The sequence below is a fragment of the Schistocerca nitens genome, chromosome 10, assembly GCF_023898315.1.
Source record: "Schistocerca nitens isolate TAMUIC-IGC-003100 chromosome 10, iqSchNite1.1, whole genome shotgun sequence".
NCBI lineage: Eukaryota > Metazoa > Arthropoda > Insecta > Orthoptera > Acrididae > Schistocerca > Schistocerca nitens.
Genome location: NC_064623.1, coordinates 23989497 through 24007245, shown reverse-complemented (window position 1 = coordinate 24007245; position 17749 = coordinate 23989497). Strand labels below are relative to the sequence as shown.

The following is a 17749-nucleotide window of genomic DNA, read 5'->3' as shown; positions in this document are numbered from 1 at the left end:
GGTTGTCAATCTTTTCAACATGTGGAACTTCTTTTAATGTCTGCTTTTATTGTCAAACTCCTCATTTGTTTTTAATTTAAAATTCTGTAAATTAATCCTTTTTAGGTTTGGTGGTTTGTGTGTACAAAATTTTATACATTAGTTCTATTTACTACTAACAGATTTATGAAGAACTGCAATTTTCAAGACATACATATTTGTTGTCTTATTCCCCTAGCTCTGCTGTTGCTAAATTGTAATGACATTCCCCCTTTCACAGCCTGAATTTTAACACATTTGTTTAAATTAACTTAGTCTGAAGTTTTTGCTGGTGCCAGCTTACAGAAAAGCACTCAAATGCAAACCTTAGAGGATGTATTTTTAGATTGATAGGTAGGACAGGACATGTATGACTGTAATAGCAAACAACAACTAAACAAATTTTTTCTTTTGTATTTTATAAAACAAAAATGTAACATTTCCAAAATAGCTGCAACAGCTCAGTGCTTGGCACCTACAGTTTGAGATGTATATTACAAAATTTAAAAATCCTTAGGAATTATTTGAGCAGAAGGAAAAAATGTTTTGTTAACAAAAATAAAGAGTATAAATATTATAAATATTTGATCTGTTCCACAAATCAAAAACTATCACTCCAGTTATAAACTTTGTACTCAATAACAACTTCAGTAAATGCGTACCTATGCTGTACTCTGTGGGTCATTGTTACACTGGTGTACTTCCATATCGGATACAGAAAGTACATCCTGTTCACCGTTTTCCAGAATTCCTTCATCGTGCTGTCGCTGTGATTGCTTGTGAGATTTTATCTCAATTCTGATCACTTCGGCACAACTGTTGCCTGCCTGTTCACTGACTGGGTCACTAGCTTCGTTGGCAGACTCATTGCTAGGTTCGTGCGACAATGAATTCCGTTCCACACTGCCACTGTTGCTACCGTGCAGCTCCACATCTCCCCTTTTGGACCTGTCGTGGGACTTACCACAACACTTTACCCTTTGTAGTCTAGGGTGAAAACACAAGTAATAGAGAAGCATAAAACCTATACCTATAACAAAAGGCACAATGCACCCAATCAAAAGTGGGTAGAAGTACCACTTCTCCTGCATCACCGTGTCAGCTGTGGCCCATGCTGTCACTGCCAGAACGTTCTCTGCAAAGCAGACCATGTAGTAGATGGTATACCGAGTCCTGTTCCGCCCGTCCTTCGGTGTCACGTACGTAAAAATGTAGACGAGTCCGAGGACGGAGCAGAAGAGTATCTCTGCAGCTTGCTGCTTTGCCACAGAAAATTTCCGTGACGAGCAGAAGTTCGTGCGTTCCCACAGGGACAGCCAGCCCGTCATGATTAACCAGTGCACACCACACGCCACAGCGGTCTCTGCGGGAAACATCGCTGAAGCCACAGAAATTGACAGAATTCTCGAAACTGAAACAAATTGATAAACATGCTGTGCCACCAACTGAAAGTGCACCTAATACAGTAAAATAAGAAACATGAAAAAAAATTATACACATTACTCTCCGTCTATTTAACTATCAAGTTCTGTGGGAAAATGTGAGCTTGACTTGGTATGTGTCAGTGTAGAGAAAACTGATCAGAAAACTTATAAAAAACAAAAGACTCAATTAAAAAAGTAGAAAAACTGTGATAATGTATGCAAATAAGTAACAAATTGAAGATAAAAGCTCTCAATTACTGCAAGGAACTTGTGTTCACAACAGCAACAAAGAAACCTTTCAGCTTGGATTTGAATATTCAGGGTTTATCACAAAACGCTTTCAGCTCTATTTGAAGTCTACTGAAAATGAAACCTGTTGAATTGTACTCACCTTCCTGTACAATGCTTAAGGAAGTGTTATTCAACCATATATTTTTTCCACCTAGTATTCCCTGAATGTATACTTCTGAATGAGTCAGTACTGTCAACGTGATACATGATGGAATATAAGTACAGGGATGGCACAGTTGTAATTCCTAGAAATCCGAACAGCAGCTTTTGAAGTGATATGACAAATCAGTCTTTCCATCCTTTTTTGAGCCAAGAGTATTCTTGGTGAGTGCACAGAATGCCCCAAAATATAGCCCCATATGAGGCAAGAGAGTGAAAGTAATCAACATGAACAAGCCTTAGAGTATCAGTGTCAGAGACAGTGGAGATTATTCTTGTAGTGAAGAAAGCAGTATTCTGTTTCTGAACATTTTAAACATGATTCTTCCAAAAAAGCCTCTCATCTACCCTCAGTCCTAAAAATTTTAAATATTCAACTTCACTAAATAACTACCTTGGGACAATAAGATTTCGTTTTTACAAGAGCTCCAAGCCAGAAAAAATATGCACTGCATTTTGTTTAACCCCATACATACAACAGAAATGGATGTATGTGCGAGGGTCGTTTGATAATTCTGGTAAATTTCCATGAAAGAATGGAAATTTTGTTGTTGTGCCTTCATAGTTGATATCCTTTATTACTTCAAGGATTGTCTAAGAATTTCAACAATGCACAGAGTAAAGTTCATGGTTGACAGCATCTGAATTGGTCAGTGTGTCAATTGCAATTGTAAATGGAGAAAACCGAGTTTTGTGCTGTTATTAAAAATATTGATTTAAGGGCTGGACTGCCACACAAATCAAAACAGAATTGCATGAAGTTCACACAGACTCTGTATCATCATTGAAGACCATTAATGAATTTAAATGTGGTCGGATAAGCATCAGAGACGAATCACACACTGGCCATTCAATTAAGGTCACCATAAAGGAAACCACTGAAAAAAAAAAAAATCAATCATATGGTAACGGACACTAGAGAGTAGCTACAAATGAAGCATCCTACAAGGAAATAGAACCAGTAATGAGTACAATCAGGAAGAAACACATTTCATTTTTTTGGCATCTAATCGGAACAACAGAGAACAGGATCATCAGGAGCATAATAGAAAAATTGTGGAATAGTAAGTGCAACATTAAGTGGATTTCAGAAATCAAGGAATATGTGGATGAGCTACAGATTACCTTGGAAGACATAAGAAACAAAACTGACAAAATCAGGAAACTCACAGACAAACACACCAGACTGCAAATGAGAATCAACAAGCAGACAATAGGAAGGGTGATTTCTGATGAAGAAAGAAGGATGAGATCCAAGAGAATGAAGAAGTACTGAGCTGACATGAAACTGAAAAATTCTTTGTATGAAGTTGGATAGAGTGGTCCAATGAAGGCCATAAAATGTAAATAAATAAAAATGCAAGACCACCGAATAAAAATTCATGAGATTGCTGAGATTGTGGCCATCTCAACGGAGAAAGTGCATAATATCCTGCACAGATAATTGGCTACGAAGGAGTTGTGTGCGAGACAGGTGCCACGATTGCTCACAATTGACCAAAAGCTCATCTGGTGCAACATTTAAACAGAATGTCTGGCAATGTTTAATCACAATCCGCAAGTCTTTTTGTGCCAGTTTTGTGACTGTTGCTGAAGCCTGGACCCAACATTACAGACCAGAGTCCAAAAAGCAGTCAAAACAATGGACAAAGGCTGGTGAAAGTACGGCGAGGAAGGCAAAGACCACTTTGTCAGTTGGTAAGGTGATGGTCAATGTTTTTTGGGACTTCAAGGAATAATCCTCATATATTACTTGGAAAAGGCAGAACCATGACAGGACCATGTTGTGCTTCATTGCTGGGTCAATTGTGTTGGCTGAAAAAGAGACAAAGGCTGGGATGCAAAACAGTGTCTCATCACCAGGGTAATGCACCATCAGACACAAAGTGATAACAATTGTGAAAGCGCATGAATTGGGCTTTGAATTGGTTCATCATCTGCCCTATTCACCAATTCACCAGGCTTAGCCCCAAGTAACTTCTTTCTGTTCCCTAACTTGGAAATTTGACTTGCTGGGAAAACATTTTCATCAAATAAGGAAGTGATAGTTGCAGTCAATGAGTATTTTGTGGAGTTGGACACAACCTATTTTCCAATTGGATGAAAAAGCTGGAGAGTTGCTGGACCATGTGCATAACTTTCAAAGGGGACTATGTCAAATAAACATCTTTTTTTGCTTTTTACCAGATTTATCAAACCACCTCATATGTGTGTGTGTGTATGTTCCACATGTCCTCCTAAACCACTGTACTGATTTCAACCAACTTGGTACACATATCCCTTACTGCCAGGCAACAATCACTGTGGGGATAAGAACCACCTGTCTATCACAATTCAGAAGATATAACATCTTGAACAACAAGGTGTGTGAAAAACTGCTGCATCATACATGGCACTTGAAGTTATTACTTCTTTGCTACTAAATCTATTTGTAACATTTTTCACAGACAGTATCCACATATGTCACTGAATGTGACTACACAAATGTGTCACTGTATGACTCATACTTCAAGAGATATGACATCAAACACTGAGACATGTGAAAAATTTCCACATTGTACATGATGTTTAAATTAATTACATGTGTCCTACTAACTCTATTCACAATAAATTTTGCAGACAGTATTCAAATATGCTGCTAAATGCACCTACACAATTATGTCAGGGTATCACACATAGTTCAGTAGATATGATATCATAAACACTGAGATGTGTGGGAAACTGCCACACACAGTGAATGACATTTAAATTTATTAATTCTTTGCTACTAACTCTATTCACAACGTATTTTGCAGACAGTAATCACATATGCTGCTGTATGTATCTACCGGTCACTGGCTACATAAACATCCATTTTAGTTGCAACTCTGGCTGTCTCTTTTTGCATCACAATATAAAAAATTATCACTAGATCTTTTTGGGAAGTGCTCTCTTCATTCTCTTTCATGGAAACTTGACATTTTTCCTTCCAAAAATATATTAGGAAACTTTAGAAACAAGGAAGTAGTACAGAATGGAATTAGCGATTTCCTGAGGACACAATTTGAACTCAGAGTAAACCAAAGAAAGATGTAAGTTGTGAGAAGTACCAGAATGAAGTTAACCATAAACATAAAAATTGTGGATCCTTTAGCTGACAAAGTGAAGAAATTCTGGTGCCTTGGAAGCAAAATAATGAATAACAGATGAAGCAAAGAGGAGATTAGAATCCCATTGGACCAGGGTAAGGGGTGGGGGGAGTCATTCTACACCAAAAAGAAGCCAACTGGTGTCTAACGCAGGTCTTAATGTGATTGAGAAATTGTGAATATATTTTCAGAATACAGCATTGTATGCGACTGAATTGTTGACTGGGGGAAGTCTGGAAAAGATAATATCCAAACCATTTATGATGCAATGTATAAAATGATGCTGTTAATCAAGTGCATTGATGACATAAAAAGATGCGGAGATCTTTTGCAGATGTAGTGAGGACACATCAGTTGATAGTAATTTATGTGGTACTAGAGGAAATTATACAAGGTGTTACAAAAAGGTACGGCCAAACTTTCAGGAAACATTCCTCACACACACAAAGAAAGAAAATATGTTATGTGGACATGTGCCCGGAAATGCTTACTTTCCATGTTAGAGCTCATTTTATTACTTCTCTTCAAATCACATTAATCATGGAATGGAAAAACACAGCAAAAGAACGTACCAGCGTGACTTCAAACACTTTGTTACAGGAAATGTTCAAAATGTCCTCCGGGGAGGATACATGCATCCACCCTCCGTCGCATGGAATCCCTGATGCGCTGATGCAGCCCTGGAGAATGGCGTATTGTATCACAGCCGTCCACAATACGAGCACGAAGAGTCTCTACATTTGGTACCGGGGTTGCATAGACAAGAGCTTTCAAATGCCCCCATAAATGAAAGTCAAGAGGGTTGAGGTCAGGAGAACGTGGAGGCCATGGAATTGGTCCGCCTCTACCAATCCATTGGTCACCGAATCTGTTGTTGAGAAGCGTACGAACACTTCGACTGAAATGTGCAGGAGCTCCATCGTGCATGGACCACATGTTGTGTCGTACTTGTAAAGGCACATGTTCTAGCAGCACAGGTAGAGTATCCCATATGAAATCACGGCGGTGAATCTAGGAAGTACAGTACATACTGATGATACTAAAATGAGCTCTAACATGGAAATTAAGCGTTTCCGGACATATGTCCACACAACATCTTTTCTTTATTTGTGTGTAAGGAATGTTTCCTGAAAGTTTGGCCTTACCTTTTTGTAACACCCTGTAGAGGGCAAATGGGAAGAGGACATCATGGTGGGCTGGATAAAACCAGTCAGAAGACCAATTTGGGTGGAGCCAGGATGTAGGGCGGTGGAGGGGGGGAATAAACACATCATCCATTGTTCGCTAGGATTATGACTCATTGTAGTCATCCTCTGAGCATAGCTTTCATTTTGTTCCCATTGATAATGCATGTATATATGTAAAGCAGATGGACAAGGGGTAAGCATTTAAATTTCTAAAATTCAGTGAAGAGCAGAGCCCTAAGATAACAGCAGTCTCAAATGAAGACAAGACTTGTAAACACTGTGTGTTCAGTCCCAAATAACTTTTAGAGTATCTTATGCTTGTCTCCACATTATCTACCTCCTTCCTTTTACTACAAGGTCACACTGATGCTCTATAGTTAAAAAGTTACTGTCATATTTAGTGTTAGCACCAAGTATACCACAACATTTATGCCTGTTGAGGATGACGATTACAGCTATATTACTGTACGTTGTATGCTTTTAAGTCCATAATTTATTTTTAGGCCTCCCAAAGAGTAAATTATATTCCACACTAATCCGTTATTTACAGAAAGCAAGTTGAACTGTATTACATGAAGATGGCTACAACGAAGATTTCAAAATATGCTCATTTATTTGTATTACCGAGTAGTTTCACACTTAACAATTTTTAATTAATCCTATTGACTATAATAATAATAATAATAATAATAATAATAATAATAATAATAATAATAATACTGCCAGAGTTGGCAGTGATTTGTGTGTGAGTTGCGCTTGCTTGGATAAATGAAGTGTGTTTCTCTCTTTCTGATGAAGGATGAGGCCAAAAGATTGTGTGTAAGTGTCTTAATTGTGTCTGTTTGCAACTTTGAGTGTTACCTTTACAGTAAGGCGCAGTCTACCTTTTCTTACATGGTTAATAACAATTAATAAAGAAAACAAACCTTACCTGTAACCATAAAGTGCCAGAGGAACTGCATTACTGTTCCTTTCCACGTTATGTTCTCTTTATCTTGTTGTGCAAACCGTATTACTCTTTGATAGGAGGCCATAGACCAGCCCATGCTTAATATTGAACTTCCAAAAGATGCTAACTGACTGTAATCTAGAAAGAGAAACGTGCATTCAGTGTTACTGAGCAGATATCTCACAATGAAATAAATAAATAAATAAATAAAGTGCATGTTCGATTCACAGAAACATACTACTGTTTCCACATGATTGTAAAGATACATAGTGAACCAAAATTAACTCAAGTATGATGATGTACATGTAAGCAGACTGACAGAAAATGGTGTAGTAAGAGAAGAAACAGACATTAATCATTTCTCAAAAGGAATGTGCATGAACTTGAGAAGTATGTGCACAAGGAATATATAAATCTTTTTCTTTTCTGAGGTGGGGCTTTCTCCAGTTGTGCAGCATAGCACCCACATAGCTTACACGATAATCAAATACAGAGAAAATGTTAGTAACATGGAAAATTTACTTTTGTTAAGTCTGGCAGTTAAGAAAAAGTCGCAGATACCCAGCAGCAACAAAGTGAAGCACCAGTGGTCACTATGTATGAGTGACAGAGAAAAAATGTGTGCACAGAAACTTCCCGGATGCAATGGTTCGCCCCCCTCTCGGACATATAAAAGTTGGTCTCTCTGGCCAGCCAGCGAGTCTCCTGGCATGTAGTAGTAGTAGTAGTAGTAGTAGTAGTAGTAGTAGTAGTAATAGTGGTGGTAGTAGTTATTAATCTCACTGGCTGATGCAGCCAGACATGGAGCTGCTGCTGCTCAGATTGCCGTAATTCTTGTATCCGGCTATGGTGTGAAGTGGTGCTCACTGCAAGAACCACACAGCTTCACTGCTAGGAAACAAATTTTGGAGCATGGTAGTGGGGAGGAAAAGATTGGCACCAGGTATTATAGCTTAGTGGCATTCAGGCCACCTTACACCTATGGTCACAAAATGCAGCAATGTGAGATGATTTTAATAATGACAATATAACAATTAGAGGCTTGAATCTCTAAACACCAGGTGTTAATGTGAACAGTGATGAAAAGTGTGTTTGACAGTACTGAACTACAATGAATATATAAACCACTACGACAAATCCACAGAAATGAAAACCTACATCAAAAATGATGCCAAGTTTTGGCACATCCTAGGTGTAATCCCAACCCTTTACATTCCAAAGGCACTACAATTATAGTTGCAGGAGCTTTGTATGAGCTTCATAATGGAAATACCTCTTTTAAAGTAATCTATCAGATTCTCTCTGAGCATTCTTGAAATGGCACCTTACTTCCCCTACTAACATGATCTATTATTTCCCTCCAGGTAACTTCCAAGAAGAAAAAGAAATAAAACTTTTCTTAGAGCAAAGACATTCTCCAGTGACACCATTACTTTATTAGCAATTCTCTACACACAGTGGAGTATCTCCACAAATGTGATATTGACTCAAAGAAATTTTTCTGGTAGAACCAAGTATGTTATTCTTGACAATGAATGTTCAACAGAAATGAAAGTAATGCTAGGTATGCTCTGGAAGTATAGTAAAATGTTCTGAATATCATGGAAAATTCGACAGTTACACTAAAGCATTGGTCTGTGATGTTTTGTTGACTGTTGGAATTTATGCTGTCTAGACCACATGAAAATGTAGCATGTACTGTCAGGGAATATAAAATGGAGGAAAGGTGATATTGTTCTGACCGAACACTGACAAATTTAGAGAACTGACATTTGATGCTGGCTGTATAGCAATTATTCTACCTTCATCACACATCTCACACAAAAGCTGTGAGGATAAGATGAGAGGGATAGCACGTATACAGTCATTTTTCCCTCCTTCAACATGCAAATGAAAACTGGACAGTAAACTTGCCCATAGTTGAAGGTGGGATGACAATTGTGGCAGCTTGAGAACATGCAGTAATAAAGGGAATATTCAGCTTTTGCCCGCCGAATTAATTTATTGTATATAATAGAGGGAAACATTCCACGTGGGAAAAATATATCTAAAAACAAAGATGATGTGACTTACCGAACGAAAGCGCTCGTGAGAAGCGGTAAATCCAGATTCGAGTCCTGGTCTGGCAGAAATTTGCAATTTTCACAATTGCATTATCATAATGCCCTGCGTGACTGAAAGTCACAAATTCCCACCCATCCCTTCCCTTTCTCTCCCCATTCTGTATTTCACATTGGTACAAGAAGTTACTCTGTTGTGAAAACATGCCTTGTGATTGAAACAAGCATTTGGAACACGAACACCTACAGTAGGTCCTGTTATATGCAGATTCATTATCTGTGTTTTCACATATGCGCAATTTTATTTTTACCTCCATCACTGCTATTTGTTAACACTACCTGGAAGCAGTAATGTGTTACGCATCTCAACAGGCATCTTCTGTCACGTTTGTCGAGATGAGAATCATCGGTTCAGGTTAGTAGAGTTGTGAAGTTGCACTTGACAGGTTCCGTAGGGGAAAAGGAAAGAAAGTGTGACTGCCGAGGAAAAGAAGTGTGTACGAAGGTCGTATTCATTAGAAACAAGGACAGAAATTTCGGACTGCTGTACAAAAGATGGATGTGATGTAAACGTTCAGCTTGGAGGAAATGCTAAGCCACTGGATTGAGCAGCATAACAAACAGCACATGCCTCTCTCTGGAGCAGCTATTCAGGCTAAAGACAAGACGTATGTAGATTTATCTAAAGAAGAGACTGTTTCACCACCTTCGACGGCTAGTCCAAATTGTTTTGACCACTCCAAACATCGTTTTGGATTTCACAACATTAAATGACAGGAGAGGCAGCTGTAGCAGATTATGTTGGAGCTGAGGAATTAAAAAAATGTTTAAAGAAGTTGTGGCAGAAAAAGACTATACTACGAAACAGGCTCATTTTCGAAATGAGTGCCTAACTGTGTATTCACTTCTGTTGAAGAAAAAGCAGCACACGATTTAAAGTTTCGAGGACCGATGCATCCTTCTCTTCAGAGGAAATGTTGCACGGGATTGCAAATTAAACACTTTATGATCTACTACTCTCAAAATCCTAGGCACTGAAGGGTTGTCACAGGAGCAATCTGGGAATTCAATGGAGAATGAATAAAAAATGTTGGATGACTTCTGCTATTTTCAGTGACTATTTTTTAACTGACTAACTAACTAAATAGAAAACTGAAAGCCTACTATGGGGGGTGGGGGTTTATTCAAATAAAAATACTGAAGATCTGTTTCCACTACCAAAGACATCAATCCTGCAACCCATGGACCAGGGAGTTATTTCTACATTCAAGACATACTATCTGCATAAAATTTTATTCAATCCCATAGAATATGTGATTTGGGTGACAAACTTACCATCAAGATTTTCTGGCGATAGTTTAATATTGAGGTGATGACTAATGTTGTTATAGATGTGTGGACTGACATCACTCCAAAATGTACGAGTGGTGTATGGAGGACACAGTGCCCCAAAGTTGCATCAGTGCTACAAGATGGAGCAATTACGGATATCACCATTGCAACGAGATAAAGTGCATACGTGGCATGATAGATTGGATTCAGTGATGTCAACAAAAAGAATGTGCGTGCTCTCCTACAATGTCACTGTGAGGATCAGAGCAATGAAGATTTGAGACTTTTCAGTGAGAATAGTAACAAAGAAGAAACAGAAGTCAACAAACTCCAGCCTGTTAGAAAGTTGACAAAAAAAAAAATGGCCAAGTCTTTCAAACTGATAAACACTGAAATGATGATTTGTGAGGAACAGGATGCTGAAGGAGTAAATAGTGCAGTACTAGAGAGAGAAGTTGAACATTCTCTTAAATGTTACAAAGAGTTCTGTAATCAAATGGCAAAGAAGACTCCACAGCTCACAAACGTTTATATGGAAAACACTGTGGCAGTTCAAATGAATGACAAACACCTAGGAATAACACTTCACCTACAAAGAATCTACATGTGAGGAAATTCATCACGGAAACTGAATGGACTGTACCATCATCAAATTTTTCTGATGTAGATGATCCAGAGGCTATTTAGGATGTAGGCTTAATTAAAATAGTTTCAGAGTATTATTGTGTGTTTCAGTGTTAATAAGCATATAAATCTTGCATTAAAATGAATTTCAGGAAGACGGTAATGATTATTTTTCATAAAAATACTGAGAAACACTGCTATTTTAAACTTAATGTGTGAATAAACATGAACCTAATCACTTATTTTACGTAATTCGCTAATTCGGCATATGTGCCAATTCCACAGAGCATAACTATTCTGTATAATGAGGTTTACCTGTACATCTACATCAACATTTTCACTTACTTACATATCTGCATTGACAGAGGGTACCCTGTACTACTAGAAGTCAGTAAGTTTCCTGTTCCACTCACCAACAGAGTGAACAAAAACAACTGCCTTTGTACGACCCTCAATTTCTCTAATCTTGTCTTTGTGATCTTTATGTGTAATTTATGATGGCATAGGTGGAACTGTTCTACAATCAGCTAAAAATGTCAATTCTCAAAATTTTCTCAATATTGTTTTGTGAAAAGATCATCTTCCCCACAGTGATTCCAATTTGAATACACAAAGCCTCTCTGTGACACACTTATGTTGACTGAATGTAGGAGTAACAAATTTAGCAATATGTCTCTTAACTGCTTCATTGTCCTCCTCTAATCCAACCTGATGAGAGTCCCAAGCACTCTAGCAGTATTCAAGAATGGATTGCACTGGAGTTCTGTATGTCATCCGCTTTATAGATCAGCTACGCTTTCCCTATATTTGTTCTTATACGCTATTTCCATTTCATACCACTCTGTAATATTACACTTAGGTATGTCATCAATGTGACTTTGTGAATCAGCACACCACTAATACTATACTCCGAAATTTACACGGTCATTTTTCCTACTTGTCCGATTTAACTTAAATTTTTCTGTATTTAGGGCAAACTGCCATTCATCACATCAAATAGAAATTCTGTCTAAGTAATCCTACACCCTTCTACAGTCAACAATGACACTTTCCCATACACTTACACTGTTTTCAGCAAACAGTTGGTGGCAACCTTGTTCATCAGATCATTCATGTATAAAGATAACACTAGCAGTTCTACCAGACTTCACTGGGGCATTCCTGACTACACAATTGCCTCTGATGAACACCTGTTGTCCAGGACAAAGTGTCGGGTTCTGTTACAAGAAGTCTTTGAACCACTCACCTATCTGGAAACCGTTCATAGACTCGGACCTCCATTAAGAGTCTGCAGTGGGGCACCATGGCAGATGCTTTTTAGAAATGTAGCAATAGCGAATTTGCCTGTTGCCCTTCAATTGTGGTTTGCAGGACACGATGTAAGAAAAGGGCGAGGTAAGTTCCACTTGTTTTCTAAATCCATTTGTGGACAGAAGCTACTCCATCTCAAAGAAATTGTTTATATTTGAACTTAAAATATGTTCAAGAATTCTGCAGCAAACAAATGTTAAGGATGTTGATATTTTAATTTTGCAGGTCCATTATTTTACCCTTCTTATATACAGGGGTCACCTGCACTTCTCTCCCGTCACAGGACTTTCTACTGGGTGGTACTTCCGAATAAATATAAACTACGTGAAGAGGCAACACTGTAGGGTACTCTCGGTAAAGTCAGACACATTCCATCCGGATCTGGTGATTATTTGTTTTCCACTCTTCAAATTGCTCCTCTACGGCAGGGATGCTTGTTAATTACTATATCCTCCATAAGGGAGTCTGTGTGGCAATCAAATGAGGGTATGTCTGTACAACACTCCTGCATTACTAATTTCTTAAACCATTCTTTGATGAACAAATTCATTCAATGACAGAAACTGAACAGTTTCTTTTTTATTGCTGCTTCAATAGGCCAGTGTTTTGATAACACTGCTAAAAATAGCCTCCTCGCCAATATTGTGCAGTGGCTTGTGGAACATAGCTGTGTGCATAGATACTGAAAGAACTGTTCACCTGTTCACTGCCTCCACACCTGCAATTCATCAATATATATATATATATATATATATATATATATATATAAAACAGAGGGAAACATTCCACGTGGAAAAAATATCAACAGTTTGTTGCGAAAGCTTGAATTTTGTGTGTATATTTGTGTTTGTTTGTGTGTCTATCGACCTGCCAGCTCTTTTGTTTGGTAAGTCTCATCATCTTTCTTTCAGATATATATATATATATATATATATATATATATATATATATATATATATATATATATATGTGTGTGCACAGAGAGAAGGGCAAAAAGAGAGAAGGGACAAAAGTAGTAATTTACGTAGTGAACAGCACGTATAAATGTTTATTGTCGTTATAACTTTTCTGCGATAGCTATGCTGAAATAAAAACACACACATATTCATTAAAATTACAGGAGTATGGAGCAGCTGCATGGAGAGGTACTACCAAACCTGTCAAAGTTCTGATTTGGTTTTAAATGATGTTCACCATTGTCTGCATTCGAGGAACATTCACGTTTAAGAGGTTCACAAACGTGAGAGATTCAATTAAATTTCCCAATGACAACAGAATTTTGCACATAAAATCTTCGAGCCATACAGGAAAAAATGGTATGCATTTCAGATACTTTCATCTCTCGTGACGTAGTGCATAAGGATTAAATCATTGGGGGTATACAGGAAACTTCTAAAAACTTCCAGAACTTCACTGTGCATTATTCAACTTAAAAAGTGAAATGCAATGTTTATTTAAAAAAAGCAAAAGAACAGTAGTTATATAATGTTCCCAGTAAAATATTCATAAATGCTACACTACTGTGTCTCTTTCAGCCACAACACACGGTAAGACAACAGTAAAAATCATTGCTTATGTCCATCAGCAGATATTTAACCACAGCTGTAATGTATGTCCTGTTCATTCATTCACTGTAACACTAAGTGTATAGCAAGGAAGGGGGGGAGGGGGGTGCGCGCGCGCCCACACACACACACACACACACACACACACACACACACACACACACACACACACACACACACACCAAATCATTTCTGAATCCACACGAAAAGATATTTCATGCTTTGAGGTCACTAACATAATAAGATGTTGTGTCAAATCTTGGGAATTACAATAGTCTTACTGAAAGTTGTGAGCAATGGTTTGTCATGAAAGTAATTCTTACAATGTAATCAAAATGACTGCATTATCAAAATACACAAACTTTACACTATGTGGTGACACGTTGTAACATCAGATTGTACCCAAGAGCAGAAGTCCTTTTGCTATAGTAAAAAATAATTATCCATTTAATCACTGTTGCATTAGCACCAAGTGAGAGCAGAGAAATTGCTTATGCTGGCTCCCATGTTTTGTCAGATATATCATTGAAAGAAACAAGATTAACTAAAATAGAATAAAAAAGCAGAGTTTGAAATCTCTTAGAATGCTGACATGTTTAATGTTTACTAGAAGGTCCAATTGTACACATAGTATTGTTACATTTTAAACACCGAATTACTACAAAGAAAAAATATACGGTAATATAGAATTTTACATTTGAACTACATTATCTATATTAATTAGAATTCTGATTTCTGTTCAAGATCCACACATCAGCGTAAGCCAGATAACACTGTGATGAAAATTCCTATTATCTATCATTAGCTTTATTTACACAATGGCAGACACTGGCATTTCATGATGACAGAATGCCACCTTCGAATTCTTTAAGTATGCAAATGGATATTTGCACATTTGTGTTAGCAGTGATAGAAGACACCTAGATGGGAACTGTTGCATCCTAAATGAGCCTCACAATGGTTGACATCAAACTGCTCCATAGTGCACAGCAAGGAAACAGTTGAATAGTCCTTTAGGGATTACTTAAGTGTCACTATCAATGAAATCACAACAAAACTTTTAATAGAAGATAAGCAGTATAGGAGAGAATTTGAAGCTCGGTTTGGAAGGAGACTACTTTTGGCAAGTACTGTGACATTTAATGAAAGCCATTTCCATCATTACGAACCCGAGTGAAAACACCAGATTATATAATGGCACCTTTTGGATTTGCTATCACAAAAGAAAGTGAAGAGCTTGCAGTATGTTGGTAACGTTATGGGCACTATGTTATGGGATGCAGAGGGTTGTAATTCTTGTTGGTTGCTTTGGAACTTCTCAGGCTATATATGAGGGCATGCTGGAGACTAATGCCTCTAAATTTTTTTTACATGAAAACTCTTAAAGCTTTTTAAATAAAACAAACTTTGTTAACACACTCAACTTTTATTCTTCATGTCTACATATTTATTTCTCAACAGTCACCCTGGTGACAAACACATTTCTCCAAATGAGACACTAGTTTGTTGATACAGTCACTGTAGAACATCTGACTTTATTGACTGAACTGCAACCTCAGGTCTGCTTGCTTTGCTTCTTCACTATCAAACTGAAGTCACTGAAGGTGTTCTTTAAGTTTCGGAAACACAGTTGTCCACTCTGAGGTGTGCCACACACACTGAGGTTAGCATGACCAATTCCTCCATTACGAGCATGAACAACCCAACATTGCACATTCCTGATGGCACTATAATCATCAGTGTAGAGAACTTTCCTTCTTCTATGGATTTCAATTGGAGTCACATTTTCTGCAGTTAGAAACTTGATTACAGCATGTTATTTCTCATACACTGACACAGTTATGTTACACATTGCCATGTTACATGTTACAATTAGGAGCCATCTAGTGGCAGAGGGTTGCAACTTGTGTCAGTATAACGAGAAAGTCAGCGAAGTAATAATGATTAAAATATTTAAATAAGCAACTGTTCCATAAAATCTTACACGTAAAAGTTGAAACTGCTTTTGTTCTTGTTAGAATAATAGTTGCCTGTAGAACCTGTTGAGGTGCTGCTTCCAAGAAGCATTCGAAGAGACGCAGAAGTGCCGCATCCGAGTCCTCCTTCACCATCAGTTCGTAATACTTGCGCTGGTTTATGAAGTCTTTATCTTTCTCTGCTTTCCACGATTGCAAAGCGTACATCAGAACATCGCAATGTCTGGAAACGTTAAAAACACCAGTCGACATATAAATTTCTACGGTGGACACAGTAAAGATAATACTTAAATTTCATAAGATAATGACAAAGATGGGTGTGTTCAACCTGGCAACACCAGGAGTAGGCTTTGATCCAAAATAATGCTATCAAAGGTACACAGACAGAGAGAGAACGGAACAATGACAATATTTATTTAAATTGTGGTGAAAGCAACAACATACACAGCAAGGGCCTGAAGATGGGGGCATGTGCTTCAAGGGCCTGAAGATGGGGGCATGTGCTTCACCCTTCCTCACATCCCCTCAATCTGAAGGACAAAAAATCTTTGCAAATCAAACTCGCATCCTGTCCTGACAGGCAGGCAGACTTATCAGTTCAGTACCTGAAGAAAGTTACAACATGTGATTTATTTATCTGTTTATAACATCTGACAAAACATGCAGGAGCTTAACTTTTAACATTACATTTACAATTCTGTGATGCTCAAATTAATAGCAAAATACTGTGGATTTAAAATACACATATTCTCGAGTGTCAAAGCTAAACTTCATAAAACAGTTAGTAGCACAATACTTTAATCTTTCCCTTCCCCAGTCCTGGGGCATATGGACATTTACCTATAATCCATTTCTTGGTTTTCACTTCAACTTTTTGTCCTCTAACATTTTGAGCGCACTGGGTGATGAGTTTTAGTAAATGGCTCCTGTGATTAAGAGAGTGTTCGTGTGATCCTTAATATTTCTGAATTTAGATATGAGGTTACTCCCATAACGCATATTGACTATATGTTACCTGATTACATATATGATAAACTTGAGGTTTCTATATGCATCAAAGATTTGCCAACAGGGCTTCTGCTGTCCAGTAGACTCTATTCATCATATTCTGTTCATTTGATCCACCATGCTGAAAGTACAATTACACAGGGTTTTTGAGAGGTTAACCATTAAATTTTCATTTTCAGTGTGATTTTGTGTTTTCTCCATCAACTTTTGAACTTCCTTATGAAAATTACCTGGATCTTTTTTTTACAGTAAAGACCAGATGTACAATAACATATGTGATAATGACTGGTTCATAACTTGGGTACTTGGAAGATCATTTACACAATACAAGGTGTCCCTCTCAAAAGAGGCCCCACAAACATTTAGCAATTCCGTTGAAACTGCTCTGTGTAATTTGTGACTTTTGACAAGGGAACACTGCACTCTGCAACATCATTCGATGCAATAGTGTGTTTCTGCATGTCGCTGTTGCTGGAGTTCAGAATTCACTGTTTAGTGATAATGTATCGCTATTCTGTCATAGAGCGCGTATTTCTTGTGAAACAATATTGGATTACTCGTTTCATTAAGACATGTCAGTGAATGTTTGTTGAATGGTTTGGTAACCAGCATATACCATTTAAATGCTGCAAGATGGAGAGCAGTGGAACGGTGTTTTGAATCTACACAGCAGGGTGTGACCGCCATTAATGGAAGAAAGTGGCTGACGTGGAACAA

General features: G+C 37.7%; 1 protein-coding gene across 1 annotated transcript in view; it reads right to left on the bottom strand.

The window, feature by feature from the left end:
* Nucleotides 1-435: 435 nt before the first annotated feature.
* Nucleotides 436-17749, bottom strand: part of LOC126210310 (XK-related protein 7-like) — a 40520-nt gene continuing 23206 nt past the window's right edge. Inside the window, exons 3-5 of the mRNA XM_049939506.1 lie at nucleotides 16033-16247; nucleotides 7139-7294; nucleotides 436-1429 (exon numbers count right to left, since the gene is read on the bottom strand). Coding sequence (XP_049795463.1) covers nucleotides 681-1429; nucleotides 7139-7294; nucleotides 16033-16247 — 1120 coding nt within the window. The 3' untranslated portion in view covers nucleotides 436-680. The remainder of the gene's footprint in view (nucleotides 1430-7138; nucleotides 7295-16032; nucleotides 16248-17749) is intronic.